The sequence below is a fragment of the Gavialis gangeticus genome, unplaced genomic scaffold, assembly GCF_001723915.1.
Source record: "Gavialis gangeticus isolate Ggan-Ray unplaced genomic scaffold, GavGan_comp1, whole genome shotgun sequence".
In the NCBI taxonomy this organism is placed as follows: domain Eukaryota; kingdom Metazoa; phylum Chordata; order Crocodylia; family Gavialidae; genus Gavialis; species Gavialis gangeticus.
This window is the reverse complement of record NW_017729025.1, coordinates 51991299-52007281: the sequence shown is the minus strand read 5'-3', so window position 1 is coordinate 52007281 and position 15983 is coordinate 51991299. Positions and strand designations below refer to the sequence as shown.

The window sequence follows — 15983 nt, the reverse complement described above, 5'->3', positions numbered from 1 at the left end:
CATTTCTTATGAGGGGCTCAGTCCCCCCCAAACCTCCCCCCTGTATTTTGAAGCCTGATCATAAATGGTGGGTTTTCTGCTGTGGGTACCTGTTTTTGAGGGAATAATAGGGTTGGATTGTTACAGTAGCTGCCTTTATGGTGTAATAGTGTTGGAGTATAAAACCCAGCAGAACTTTGAAGAGCACTCGGCAGAAGTGTAATTTTATATTTAAAAGACATTTTCAAGTACCAAAGCGTAGATAATCAGAACTCAACCAGGATGTACGTTACTTGGGGGAGAAAGGAGGAAGGGTAGGACAGAGATGTGGATTAGCTATGAAGGAAAAAATGAATCCACTCACTAAGATGGGCCAAGTCTGCCTTTGGGGAGCCACTGGATAATTTCTTTGGATTCTTCCTGCTCAGAAAGTCATAAAGGAGACTGATTCCCATGGAGAGAGCTATTAAAATGTTTTGTGTGTATGTGTAAATATATGATTGAGCTCTTAGCAACAGAGAACTAGTGTTTATCATAAGAAAATGGTAAATCCTTCTCTGTACATGCACATCTTTACCTCACCCCACTGTTTATTGGCATCACTGTTCTCCACATCCCTGGCCAGCTGTCTCCCTGCCCTGCTCCCATGTAGCTGGGAACCCAAGTGGTTGCCTGCATGTTATTTCTGCCTTTCTTTCTTTCTCTTTTTTTTTTTAAATAAATGTTTGTGAACAACAACAGAGCTGTATTGACAGCCCCAAGGAATGAAATGTTCTGGCAACATAGAGGCGACAGCAGAGGAAACGGCTGTGCAAGCTTTTCTCACTCACCACCCTGCCAGTCTGCCTTTATTCTGACCTAGAGTGAGATAGAGTCCAGGGACTATTCAGAGGTTGGTCACTGCTGAGTGTCATACTCTGCATATATTTGTGTAACAGAAAATGCCACTAGGAGTTGGCCTGAGATCCATCAACACAGTTTCACAAAGCTCACCAAGTTGTCATTGACCAAGAGCAGCTTTTGATCATAAGAGGTTGCCTCCAGGTTTCAACTGGTATTAGACAAGTGAAAAGCTTGGCAGTCATCACTGTCCCTTGATCTTGCCATACTTCAAGCTTCAGAGTACATGGCAGAGGAAGGCTTGTTTGCCATATCCTAGCCATCCTCTCATGGAGAGACCTGTAGACATTGCTGATCTGAGGACTTCATTGTCAGCTTCCAAGGAGCCTAAGGACCATGCAGAATTTGCTGAGCAGATTGAAACAATTATTATCTTTGTATCAGAAGTGCAGCCCATGAAGACTAAAGATCTAAAACTGCAATGTTTGGCATTGACCTGGGCAGTTAAGTCTCTTGAATGGAGGTATAACATTGTATGCTGGAACTTGTGATTGTCCTACACAGTGCCTTTGAGTTACAGGCTATGGCAGCTGTGGGCTACTGGGTGAAAAATTAGTGGGATGCAACTGATTTCATTGGCTTCTTCTAACTCACATAGGCAAGTTTTTCACCTGCTGACACTTCTGTATTTCAGCAGTATTCCCTGCACTAACACTAACTCTAAGAAAGGCTGGGTGATGCCAAGTACACCTTGAAGGTCCATTGGGGTCTTCAGCATTCAACCCACAGCCCATTCAGTTCTGATGAGTTAATTGCATTTTTAAATGGAAGTTGGTCTGGTGAATGGAACTGGATTGGCAATGCTGGTAAGCCCAGAACAGGACATAAGGGGAGTTCCATATAGCATAGGAGGAGCTGCATATCTCCAGTTTGTTTTCATCCTGACCTAGAAGAACATGAGGTGAGGACCACAGACAATATGTCAGTATTGACAGTGGTGGGGCACAACTTGGTGCTTCTGCCACCCCCACTGCTGCTGGGCACTGGCTCTGACCACACTGCAGCCCTGCACCCTACCATCAACACAGAAATGGCAGGGTGGGGGTGGCACATATCCCCCTGTGCCCCCCATCATGCGTCACCAGTGATGAGGAGTGTTTGTAGACTGATGGGGTTAAGCAGATATACTCAGGATTACATATCCTTCCTGCCCAGTTTGCATCCCCCACCCCACTTGGTGGATTCATCCTTTTCCCTAGTTGCCATTTCTTATTACTTTAATATTAGAGATAGGCCCCAGCCCCATTTGGATCATTTTGGGGAAGGAGCCAAGAACCCTTCCTCTTGCCTGACCTTGCAGATCTGTTTGTCTTTGGGTTCTGTGGCAGGCCTACCCCTGCAGGGGAGCCGTGTGCCCCAGCAGCCAGCTGACCTGTACCCTCCGCTTTTATAGTTGTTCCAAGCCTCCACCCTTTATCTTGTGTGCCTTGATGCACCCAGTTAAGCTGGCAGCGTCTGGAGTCTCAGGGGAGGAAGTCATGGGGGGAGGGGGGGTAATGGGCAGTCGTTAGTCAGGGCATTGCCCCACAGGCCTGCTGTCTAAACCAGTGGTCTCCAAGCTTTTTTGATTGTGCACCCCTATCAGTAAAAAAATGTTGAGCACCCCCCCCAAATATATGCATATTTATATTCGCGCACCCCATCAGTAAAAAAATTTTGAGCACACATGCCCAATATATGTATATAAATATACATCTAAATAGAAGTTCTAATATTTTCTTCCCGCACCCCAATGGATCATCTTGTGCACCCCCTGGGGTGCACGCACCCCACTTTGGAGACCACTGGTCTAAACTGCTCAGAAACAGGAGGCAAAACTTCAGGAGAGGCCTGTTAGCTGGCCGAGCACAGGGCTGCTTGTTAGTCTGAGCCCTGCCAGCTGCCTTTACCCCAACCACAAAACTTTTCTCTTAAAGGGTCCTGACTGGTTCTGTTGGCTTCATAGCCCTCCCCCAGTAACAGGTCAAAGGTTCCCTGTTAAAGTTCAGGATCAGATTTTAGTTCAGAAACTCAAATAATGACATTTTGATCAGGTTTAGGTTTGGCTTTTAACAGTTTTAAAATATGCTGGGTTTTCTTGCCAAAGCACTCAGAATGTAGACAGCTGTTCTTTGGGGTTGGAAGGGGTGGAGCTAGCGGGCACGGAGGGACCTCCTCCTCAGAGACTGGGAATTTTGAGAAGCTCATTATAGCTCTGCTTCCCCAAGCACTTCTGTTGCTGCTCCACTTTGTCATCTTCCAAACCTCACAGAAAAGCTCCAGTTTGCATTAAGCACCAAATGGCTTCCACTTAAATAGCAATTTGGTGGGGAGGGCTACATTTGGGGTCTTACATCCCTTACACACATACACAAACTCTGACATTCCCCCAGTGCAACCACGTTCTGACACTCTCCCCACTCCCACTCCCCCTGACTGTATTCAGACACTGGCGCAAATAACTCTTTCATGCAGGGCACATCTGAGCTGAAGGCGTCAGAAGAGCCATTTCATGCTTGATTGCATTCTCTAATACAATCCACAGTGAGAGAAGAGAGAGTGAAAGCATGTGTGTACATACACAGTGCCTGTGACTATTTGCAGAGTGCATTTGGTTCTAGTGTGCAGCTCTGGGTGGTAAATTAGGGGTACAGATGTAAAGAGGAAAGGGTTTGTGCTTTTACAGGTAAACCCAACTGCTCAGTCTGAAAAAAAGAGAATTCCCCTTTCCTTTATGCTTCCTCACCAGAAACTGATGCAAGACCTGGGTTGGCACTAGGAACTGGCACTCAAGTGGTTGGATGTAAGAGGGGTGTCGGATGGAAGGGGATGCATGGATGGGTTTAGTAGAGTGAGTGTTAACTTTTGCTTTAGCTCAAACCACCCATAGTTGGGCCTGGAAAAAAGTATAATCCTATCATAGCAATGACTTCTTGGGTTTGGTTAAAAGATACAGAATGAGTGAGTAAGTACAAAAGATATGAATTAAGCATTTTCAGTGAGGGGGAACCTAGAACACTTTAAACCAGGGATCAGCAACCTTTGCTGTCACAAGGGCTACAAATCTCTGTCTCTCCTCGCTCCCCCCAGCTCCCTGCACTTACCCTCAAATGTCTGGTCCCTCTGCAATAAGGATAAAAGCTACAGGCAGAACAGAATGACAGAGAGGGCAGCTCAGTGTAGCTGCATGTCACCCAATTCCCCATGCTGCCCTGAGCCAGGTTGGACCTTCATGGGCCAGATCCAGTCTAAGGGCTGGAGGTTCCTGGCCCGTGCTTTAACCTGTGACATTACTGTAATTAGCCACTGAAAGCCTATCCAGCAATCATCAGAATAAAAGTGAGCGTACTCCTTTTTGTCCAGGGCCATAAGCAAATCTACGTTAGTCAGAGGTGAGGAGGACTTCATTTCTTGTTCCAAAAACAATAAGGCTTGCACAATCTGAAGTTTGGCAGACAGTAAGCATTGGTTCTTTGAAGCTTATTGCTTCCATGTCTCTCAGTTCCTCTCATATATGCACATAGAAGTTTTGCTGGGAACTGGGAGAGAAGAGAACGTGCAGACTGTCTTGACTGTCTTCCTTGTAGTTAGGTATGTTAGATTGTGAAATAGCTCTCCACAGGGGGTGTTGGAGGCCCCCATGAACTGGGACAACTAAAACTGAATTGGACAGTACACTAGTCAGTGTGCATTAGGGAGCAATTGTGCATTGATGTCAATGAGATGGATTAGGTGAGAGCTGGGTCTTTTCCAAGTCTAGGTTCTTTTACATGATTTTGTGATAAAAATTCTGCATTGAATGATCTTCACAGCTCTACCTCCTGTGGGGTTTGGCTGCAATGAAAAGGGACACTAATTCATGCATTAATGCATTTATGTAGATTTATAAATTGTGCTGATCAAAGAACCCTTTAGTGCGTATTCAGGGACTGAAACAATAATTACAACGCTGTGCAGGTTGCCACTGTTCTTGCCCAAGAATCTAACTCTGTCCCCTCAGAGAAGAATATCAATCTCTTCAAGCAAAACCCTGTGCCAATAGAGAATATTAAGCACTTTGTTTCTTAGCTTCTTTCTTGTGCTCAGCTCTCCAGTTTTTGTGACATCCTCTAAGAAGATAGAAAAAATATAATTGCTTCCCCAGTTGTTTTTGTCATTTTCTAGTTTCCTAGCACTCATTCTGCCTCCATCTCCTGACATTTCTGCTTTTCTAATAACACTTACATCTGGATCTTGGTTTGTTTCTTCCCATGTTTGCATCATAGCACCATTAATTATGTCAGCGTAGCTACAGAAACATTAGCTAACTGGTAGCAGTAGGGAAAAATGTGATAGAATGGTGGACACCAGACACAGACAAGACCTGGTAGGACACATTTGTGCTTGTACAGATTTATTCCCTACAGTACCTCTCCTGTGAACAGAAATGAGTGTTACCCCATCTCAAAAAGAGAGCAGACAGTCAAAGTTGTAGGCCCAAAAACAAAACAGAAGTTTTGGTTATCTGTTCCTGATTAACTTCCCATAGACATCTTTTTCAGAGCTTTGCCTAGATTTGTTTTTAATGTCTGCAAGATGCTAGACTTTAGCTGCAGCTCTTAGAAGTCTGTTCCACAGTCTAATACAGTGGTTTTCAACCTGTGGTCTGTGGACCCCTGGGGGTCCACAGACTGTGTCTAAGGGGTCCATGGAAGAGTACTGTGATCAATCAAAAGTATGTGAATACGTAGGTTTACAATTCAAAGGGGTCTGCATCTCCATTCAAATTTTTTTAGGAGTTTGCAAATTTAAAAAAGTTTGAAAACCACTGGTCTCTGATATGAGAACTTTTTTTCCTGCTGTTCAGCTTCAGTTTGTCTTTGCTTAGTTTCACCCCATTACCCCTAGTTATACTTCAGTGAACTGTTCCAAACACTTCTTTTCTAATTTAGGATTTTTGCGAGTCTTTGATAGGCTCACGACCACAGCACTGGGCAGTGAGCATACCCCGCCTCCTGGGCTGTGTCACACCTGCGTCTGATCACCTGCCATGACTTACTGTTATGCTCGGTTTTACCTCCAGAGGTGGTGTCCAGTGGTTCCCGTAGGAGCCAGGGCAAATCTGCTGGCATGTCTTTTGTGGGGCTTCTCCTCTCCTATACCCCACCCCTTTCTGCTCAGGTGTTTAGGATCAGCCTGGATGATGCTCAGATTTGGTGACAGGGCTCTCTCCTCCTTCACTGAAGCCTGATAATGATGACAGCTGCAGGAGTTCTGGCTGTGTCCCTTAAGCTTGCAAAAATCACAATGTAACAATAATTCAACTAAAGTAGCTTGGATGGTGCAGTGGGCAGGGCAACAATGCCCCCACGCTGACCACTTTTTCTTCAGCATGTGGGGTATGTTGGTGCCTGGCGCCCCCTTCTTCCACAGATTTTTAAGTCATTGGTGCCCTTTGTTGGGCATGCTTTCTGGTCTGGGTTCCACCTGGCCAAGTCCTATAATGCTGCAAGGTGTGTCCCTCCACGCCTGTACAATACTCACAGTTCTACCAGTCCCCTGCCAGAGCACTCTGGGTCTGTGAATGCTTGAGGGAAATGTGTAGTGCCAGGGGGGTCCTATGCCAGGTTCTTCCCTTGGTAGTCTCTGGCAGTGCCCTATGGGCTGCCCTCTCCCAGCCCCAGCTGACCTGTGTGTTCCTGCAAAGGTTATCACAGGTGCCAGGAAGTGGTATCGGATCTGTGCTTCTTGGCTTACCAGCTGTGGCAATCAAGCTGGTGCCTGCTGGAGTCCCCAGTGTTGCCTGGGCAGTCTGGGCTTCCAAGCTTTTTCCAGGGCTTTAGCCCTGGGGAGAGCTACCGGCTGCTTGCTGGCTCTGTGGCATGTGTCCGGGTCTTTCCTGGGTGCTCCAGCAGCGAGACAGGTATGCACTGCTTCTCTGGGCATGGTGGCCTCGCACGGACACACTGGGTCCTTTCCAGCCATGGGGAGAGTGTCCGGCTCTGCTGCTGGTGCTCCCACCTCTCTCCCCCCGGCTCCGCTTCTGGGCTTCCTTTAAACCCAGAGCAACCAACTGGCGGAGCTCCTTCTGGCTGCATGGCACCAACTGGCTCACTTGCAGATTGGCCAAGTGGATACCAGCGCTGCGGTAAGTAGGTCTGGAGCTTGTCACAGGGTCCCAGAGGAATATTAACATAAACAAGGGGGCACTGAATTTCTAAGAACAATGGGCTTTACAAAAACCCATTTACTCAGAAGCAGTAAAACAAGTGCAGGGCTTGTTTTGTTGTGTGCATGTCCCTTGTCCTTTTGAAGTTCCTGATGATGAGCTTTAGATCACTGACATCCTTCTTCCTGACACCCAGCTAGCTAGTATTTAGAGGGACTGGTAGCTCTCTGTAGTGTTGATTGTACCAAGGGCGCTGTTTTAGAATATTTTGTCTTTTGTGTGATGGTGCTTCCGCAGGGTCAAAGCAGCCATTACCCGTCATCCCTGAGTGAAAAAGTGATGTGCCAACTTGTGCACAGTTTGTGAATGGTTGTTTTGTTGTGATGGCTGCTAAAGCAATACAATCTCAGGTTGTGTGATTCTTTTCAATGCCACGCCTATCCTATCTGTGGATGGCAGAGTGAGCACCTACTGTACATTTCAAAGACATTAAGGAAAGCTGTCAGAAAATTACTGGATACAGTTCATTTTACATGATATCACTGTATAACTATGAAAATATACAATGCTATCACAGTGTATGCTCCGTTGCAAGTGTATTGAATTGAAACTTGCTATTTATGGGATCAAATACTCCACCAAATAACCTTGAATACAGGCTATATGATCACCAAATAAAAATCCATATGCTAGAGAGGTGCTGCTGATTCAATATTCTCTGTCTGAACTAATACTCAGGATAGTGCTAGGGTAAGCTGGGCAGCTGAAGGAGGTGCCAGCTCTCAAAACAGATGTAAAATAGAGGCTGTGCCACTTAATGAGCACGGTGAGACAGTGTTAATCTGTGTGTCCTGAGAAACTGTAGTCTTGAGTAATTGCATTTTGCTTTGTTAAATTGTAATTTCAGGTGAATACAGTATCTTCTGTTTCCTTTTTATGTCTGTTTTATAGGGTTACTGGGTATGTTTAAGCAGTCATCCTTAATGTACTCCCCAGAGTGGCTGCATTTTGGTGGCAGGTGACACGACTTCTGTATAAGGACTCTGTAAAATATTGAGGGGTCCTTCAGGAGTAAGAGTGCCATAGAAGGTTTCATTGTCTGCTATTGTTTCTTTTGCTCTCTGCAGAGGCTTCCATCCTAAGCTATGACGGGAGCATGTACATGAAGATCATCATGCCCATGGTCATGCACACAGAAGCAGAGGACGTATCCTTCCGCTTCATGTCCCAGCGCGCCTATGGACTTTTAGTTGCCACCACCTCACGAGACTCTGCTGACACCCTGCGCCTGGAGCTGGATGGAGGACGTGTCAAACTCATGGTCAATTTAGGTATCGTATAAAAACTCCCCCCTTCACTTTTAATTTGGGCTTGTAATTAGTGTTTTTTTCTCTCTTTTCTTTATTTCTGTTTGTTTGATCTGATTGAATTGATTTCCAAAGTAGCTGCTAAGACCTTTGTAATGATACACTCTGTGGAGAGGAATTCTCTCCAGCTGTTGCTGCATGGAGATTTGATGTCAATTCTTGGTTATGGATAGTGGTGATTTTAAGTATTTATGTTTTTAAGTTTCCTTTATTGGTCTGGAATTAGCTTTGTGTAAGACATGCTACTTGGTCCATCTTTTGATCAATCACTCTCATTAATCCAGCCTCTTTGTCACCACTCAAAACATTCAAAGCAAGACACAGGACAGATGCCAAAGAAAGGTGTGGAAGGGAAACAGGTGCTATGAATCCCAAGCCCTTAAAAACGCAATAGCATTTGACAGTAATGGCCCCCCAAATTAAGTAATTTTACTGTAGGCTGTAGCCATTAGGCTATTACTATTGAAAGTTTTGGTATGTTGGGCTTCTTTTTCCAACTGAGACATCAGTTGTAAAGGTAAAGGGGAAATCCTCCAACAGCTTGTTTCCTGTCTTCTCAAAGTTATGCATTCCCAGATGAAACCTGCTTGGCAACAAATCTGACAATATATGTCTCCTTCAGAACAAAGACTCTCTTTTTAAGCTTAGTTGAGAAACAAGGGTCCGTAGAACAGCAAAAATCTCCCAAATGTTTATAATTGTCTAGAAATTCTTGAGCTGAGGACATGACTCCCTTCTCCTCCTTCTCTTAGTGGTGTAGGGCATCTGTGTTGATGGGCCAGAACAGCATGTTTGTCATGCCAGTGTCTGAAGACCTTGGGAAAATGTAGTGAGAGAACACGAGTGGGGCCATAAGGAAATGACATCTTTCCCTCTATTTTGGGGAGTTGAAAATCGTAAGTGCCAGAAATTAAACATGTTTATCACTTCCACGAGTGCAACCTGTTGACTTCATGCAGTTACAGCAATATATTTGGGAGGAGAATCTGAGCAGGAAATAGAGCCATGCAACTAACTAGAAATGCCAAACCCCTCCATAGGCATGCATGCATGCTCTGTGATGATTTGGGGTTTTCATTCTAAATTCCAAGCCCCATTGTGACAGCTTCCAAATATTATGAATTTTCAGTAGGACACTCAACCTGAGCCTTGCTTTGATGTTTATACTGTACAATGGCAATTACACACCAATCTACATATCAGTGTGACCTGAGCATTGATTCCTGTCACAGATAGACATGGATGACATTATTTAAAGGATCCTGCATCAGAGCTAAAAGAGCCTTAAGTTTAATAGTGCTTCTTTGGACTGCTTCTCCTCATCTTCTAGTTCCATTCTTGGAAGCCAGTAGGGAAGAGAGGGTAATATATTGCCTTGTAGTGAATCCATCTAGCTGACTCAGGAGTTGCATTAATTTGTCTCAAACAGAATTGCTTTTCATCATCTTTGGGTTTGGAAGGCAAAATCAAACTTCTTGATTACAACTGGGGTAAGAGGCTGAAAAGGGGATGATTTATAAAAACGTGTGTCCATCTTTAATATAAGAGATGAAAACAAGCTCTATTCCAGGAGGATCTGCAAGGTACTTGAGCTTTGCCTTAGTTGGAAGAATAGCGCAGAGTTACCCAGGTCCTGTTGTCTGGAATTTACCTGCTGTACTCAGTGTATCCACCTAGCACAGAAAAAGAGGCAGCACCAAGTGACTGATCCTTCAGGAAAGATATCTTCTTCAGCCATCAAAATGCCTTCTCAAGTGAAGAAAAGGTGCCACTATTATAGTATGCTACAGCAGAAGATGTAAGTGGACCAGAGAATTTCATAGGCTGAAAATGTCCTCTTTGGGGAAGAGTTTCGAAGAAATACTCTTCTGCAGTCTAACATGTGGAAAGGGAATCCTTCACGAAGCTGACGTGCATCCGTGAGTGTGCTTTGTCTTCCAATCCAATGCTGTCTCTGGTAGTGATCTAACACCTCACTGATTTCACTCCTTTTCACAATCTCCTTTTTAGAAATTGTTTCTAACAATTTGCTTTTCATATAACAAACTGCTTCAGGCTTTGCTATGTGCTGAAATGCTGTGAGACTCTGCATCATACATTAATAGGGAAAAGATATTTTAAGTGGTCAAAGCAGTGGGCCTGGGCTACCTGGGTTTTACTCTTACCTCTGCACTGACTGTCATCCTGATGCCCTTTTATGCTTCTTAGTTCTGCTTCTCCTCTGACAGATGGGTTTTGCTGAAACTTAATGTCAGTTGCTTGGAACCCAGGACCCAGTTACCCCCATTATCTGAATTCCCAAGATTTACAAAGGTGCCAGATGTCTCCTAAGACCTTGAATCAGGACTTCCTTGCTTTTTGGCTCATCTCTTTACCAATGCATTGTGACAGAGGTAGGTCCTGTCTGAGACACTTAACTAGAGAAAATGATCTTTGCAGGCCAAAGACCCAAGCCATCAATTCCAAGTTTGTTAGCTTGTTCTTTGAGGAGACAGGTCACAGCCAGGAGGTCATGAGTGAAATGCAAGATCTTACTGTTTAACTCAGTCAAAATCCCCTTTAAGTGACAAGGTAGACACCATTTTCAACTTAAACTTATTAAGCCTAAGCTAAGATCTGGCCAGTCATACATCAGAATCCCTAAAGCATCTGATAATGGATATGTATAAGCAAGGACTGCTTTGAGTGGTGTCTAATGTAGTTGTGTTTTTCTTTTTCTTTTTCCTTTAAGATACTTAAAGCTATTACTAAGAACTGTCCTTCTTCCTTGTTCTATTCCATTTGGTTTTGACTATGGTTTGTGTGGCTTTTAAGGTCTTTTCTGTGCTTTTTTGCTTCTTTTTCTATGTATTTGAGTTGTAAAGCTTCCTCACACCCCATCGGCCATGGTAAATCAAAAGATGGTATTCAACCCTTCAAAGGCCTGAAGCCTGCGGCCCGCACAGCAAACAGCCCTGAGAACAGAGTGTACAGAGCAGCCTACAGGGGCTGGCATATCCCACTCGCTTCCCCAGCACTCATCGTCAAAAACTAAACCACAGGAGCATTTACTCCAAGTCAGGCTTGGGTGGGCGTGTGGGCAAGGGGAAGAGCCTTGGCTGTTAATTCTGTTTCTTTAAAGGGCATGAGGAGTTGTTTCAGATATAACCCAGACAGGTGCCCGGGGCAGTGTCTTCTGTATGTTAACAGCACATTTCACAGCATATTGGATGTTTGTTGTGTGAAGATTAGAAGCCCAAATGTGACACATCTCACAGTTCAGTTGAGAAAGAAATGGGGTGTGTGTGTGTGTGTGTGTGCGTGCGTGCGTGCGTGTTGGGGGGAGGTAGAGGGAACTAGAAGATGTTTAAAGAGGATGGGGGTAGGGTGGAGGTAGGGAAAGGAGAGAGAGAGAATTGTGTTCCAAAACAAGCTTTGGAATCACCTCTGCAAGTCCAGTGCTGAGAGGCAAAAAGAGAGAGAAATGACCAATCAGAAGAACACCACCTTTATCCAATGCCCAGCCCTTGCCAAAGCTGCCACTTGTCTGTGTTTAAGAACTTTGAGCTCCTAGTTCCTCTTCTTCTAAAATCACTGTCAGTGCTGGTGACTGGAACATAATTCCTGCCTCCACTACAGCATATAGCCAGCTCATCTGACTCAAACTCCTACAGGAGAGCACAGCCTATCGTACCTCCCTCTGTCTGAGCTTTGTTCCCCTGGGTGGCAATGACGCCTTTAGCTTTCTAAGACAGCTATTTCTGTCTTGCCGCTGGGAGGTATTTGACTCAGTGGCCATGAGTTCAGAGTCATTCAGCATCAGTGAGGTCATATACTTCCTTCCTCACTTCCCAGAAGAAACAGTTAATCATACAGCTCATTTTGTATTGTGCGCATGCGTGCACACACACACACACACACACACACACACACACACACACACACACATCTATGTGAATGCTTTTATATAGCATTACACAAAACAGACTCAAACTAATCACATAGGCAACACTTACTCTTTCACACACATTGATGCACAACATCCCATTTTGCATCTGTTTAGCTGCACAGGAACCTTTTTGCATCCAATTTCACTCAGCCTACATACGCCACACTACAGCACCCTGCCCAGGCAGACACACCTGGTCTTAGCATCCCACAATCCTTACTTTCTTTGACACTAGCAATAGACTTTCTCTTTCATGATCAGTGTACACACCACACCTCGCAGTCACTGTGTTTTTAATTTATTTTCAGTTTTCCTAGAGGAGTTGATACCCTGTGGGTATTTCTACACATGCAATAATGTGCATGAATAAACTCTAGGGATTATTGCTCCAGAGCTTTTTGCTTCCACCATTTGAACGTGCACCTGGGACCAAAGACCTCTGGAGCATATTGCTCTGGAATTTATTCGTGAGCAGCACATGGAGCCCAGTTGGAGCAGTCCAGGCTGGCAGGGGACCCAGAAGGTCAGCCTTCCAACCTAGGGCTTCTCTGACTGGGCTCTCCATGCTGTGGAGGGACTGGCTGAGGCATGAGGGTGCTTCAGTGCAAGAGCTTGCTGCTGGCTAGTCCTGCACTGAAGCACCCTATGCCCCAGCCAGCCACGGCATCGTCTACATGTGCGCTGCTGTGCATGAAAAAACTGCAGCAGGGTAGTACTTGTATTTTCCGAGTACTACCCTGCTGCAGAGTTTATTAGTTTTGTGCACCCTAATGGGCACACGTAGATGCCAAGACATTTACTGTGCAGTTAATTAGCCAGCTGCACAGTAAACATCTTGTGTAGATGCTCCTTCTGTGCAGCAGTAACTAGGCTTCCATAAATCTGCCTTTGTATCTCATCCTTCCCATTCACAAATGTTCTTTTACAGTCAGATCTGTACCTTATTGAAAGACATGGAGATCCGTTCTCCATCAACCCATATGCATAGGATGCCTCCTGTCACTGATTCGGAAGAACAGCCCTATGCCTTTAACAATGCTGGGTGAACTACCTCTTGTATCTTAGCAATACATGTAAAGTGGGTGACTGTTTCTGTACTGAGATGCCCTTTTTTTGGCTCTCTCATCATTCCAGATGTAGGAGTGATTATTTATGATAAGAAGAAAGGACTGTGAGCCCCTATATTTGCTAACACCATCCATTCTCAGGAAGGGCCTAAGGTGTGAAGTTTGCATTTCCAAATGTTCTTCCTGGTAATCCATCACACACTCTCACCCCAGGCTGCAAACGTGGGGATTCTTAGTATTTCCTGTTCACAGAAAGGCTGATCCACATCTCACAAAGAGACAAACACAAGGACACACAAGCAAATATGATTCTCACAGCCTCACATAACTGAAAATGGGGCTACCTCAAGCAGTAAGTGTGTCAAGGGAGGGGAGCAACACGTGCAACCAAGTTTTCTCACAAGCAAAAAGGACCGCATCAATGGGAGACATCAGGGGGAAGATATAAAGAATAAATTCAGCCCCTACAGTGAAAAAGGTCCATTTTGGCTTTCAGAGCCCATCATTCACAATCCTTTGTTTCCATACCAATTCAAGTTTCATATCTCCTGCCCTCTCTGCCTCTACACATTTGCCCTTCTCTTAAATCTCATGCTGATAGTTCCTTTAATGTTAGTCCATCATACCAAAGCTATTAACAGTCTGATCAGGAGAACCTTTAGACACGAGTAAAAGTGACATTCTCATGAAATTCCAGGGCTGAGAGACTCTGTTTGTTGAACACTTGTTGTGAAGCTTCTGATTTACTAAAGGAACAGTAATGAGATAAAAACACTAGGCTGGCTCTTCCAGGTCTCCATTTATGAACACATTGCTTTCTGGCTTTGTCTTTACCCTCCAGACATCTCACTCACTGATTGAACTTAGCAGCTGACTAGATCAACAGCTGTTCTGGTCACGTACACCTTCAAAATCCAGAGGAACAGAAAACCCCTTTTAAGTTAGGAAGTCAGCCAGACTGAAATAAAGCAAATCCCATTAGTAAAACTCAATTACAGTATACCTTAGGCAAGGATTGCCAAAAGCCTTATTGCACCAGTGCAAATGCTGGGGGAATCCCAGACAATTTTCTTAATTACTACTAAGTTTGCTTGCTGTGGTTTCTTTGGTTACATAGTCCTGGCATATAATCTACAGCTTTTAAGCACATGCCCTCCACCCCACTGCCAGGAAAAGCATCTTTGCACGCTGCAATATTTTTCTGGCTTAAAAGAGAGGAGCTGTTCTGCACCTTCTTAAAACTGGTGTAAGAAGGACACAAGAGTTTCCCATGTGATAGATTAAGTCTTTTTTTAGCTGTGGGTCAAAACTGGGGCTCTTGGGAAGGAAGTAAAGTACTTCAAGTTTTTTATATATCTGAGAGATTCAGTTAATCTTTTGCTATACCTGAAGAAGAGTGGGAATCCCTCCGATGCAAAAGCTTGCTTTGGAAACTTTCATTAGGGCTGCTGTTGATACCAAAAAGTAGCCTGCCACTGGTTTACATTCTGGAGACAGAAGATGAGGCAGGGACACATTGGGTGTGTTTGCATGAGATGCATTAATGTGCATTAGCCTAATTTAATGCACATTATGGGTGTGCATCTACACATGCGCGCCCTTAATGTGCATTAAAAATGGTGTTTTTTTATTGTAGCTGCGTTGGTCTAAGGACATAGGCAGGCAAAGTTCTTTGAGTAGATGTCATATCTTTTATTAGACCAAATGAGTATTTTTGGTCAGTTAGTTTACTCAGTTGGTCTAATAAAAGATATCACATCTACCCAAAGAACCTTGCCTGCCATTAAAAATGGTGATATTTGGCTAACTGCACCTAAATTTGATACATGCAAATCCAGATATCAAATTTAGGCGTGATTAGTTAAAGCGCATTAACAACACATATAGGCATGACCTGGCACTAACTTTAGTGCTGGGTCTGCCCAGCCACTACGGGCCCATGGCAGGGCTGCAGGGCTGCATGGTGGGGCTGCTAATTTTGGTGCCAAGTCCCTGCATGTGTAGACACCTGCCAAAAATTGCTTAATGTGCATTAGTTTAATGCACATTAAATTTAGTCATGCTTAAATGCACATGTAGACGCACCCATTTTGTTCTTAGATTCTCAGAGACTAGCAATCTAGTGCTGTAGGAACAGTTTTGAAGCTCCTTTGGCAACTCATTAAATGGCGTGGTTTCGCTTTGTACATTTAAGCAAACATTTACCAGCCAATCTAGTGATCAGTGATCACATTTGTTTCAGTTCTAAAGCACTGGTTTCCCCACCTGATATAGCAGTTCCCACAGAAATATTCAATAGCCCTGTGGAAAGAAGCAAAGCTTCTCTATGCAGATCAATAACATATTGGTCAGAGAGTTTAGATTCCAAATCTGACAAATGAACTCAAAACACTTCCATGTTTCTCCATAGATTGCTTAATACTTTGTCCTTAAAAAAACCCTATTGATCTAGCAATATTACTTTTTCTTGGTCTCTCTCTCTCTCTCTCTCTCATATTTGCTTGCTTCTTCCCTCTCTCTCTGTCTCTTCGGCTCTGGTCAGACAGAAAAAGACAGTTGGTTTCCCTCCTGTATATTACAGAAAGCTGCCCTCACCCTACTTCAACCCCTGCAAG

At 44.3% G+C, this 15983-nt stretch overlaps 1 protein-coding gene across 9 annotated transcripts in view; it reads left to right on the top strand.

The window, feature by feature from the left end:
• Window positions 1-15983, top strand: part of NRXN3 (neurexin 3) — a 1732637-nt gene that overhangs the window by 668533 nt on the left and 1048121 nt on the right. For all 9 annotated transcript variants that reach the window (XM_019518706.1, XM_019518711.1, XM_019518705.1 and 6 more), the window contains exon 10: window positions 8134-8337. In XM_019518706.1, the coding sequence (XP_019374251.1) occupies window positions 8134-8337 (204 nt within the window). The remainder of the gene's footprint in view (window positions 1-8133; window positions 8338-15983) is intronic.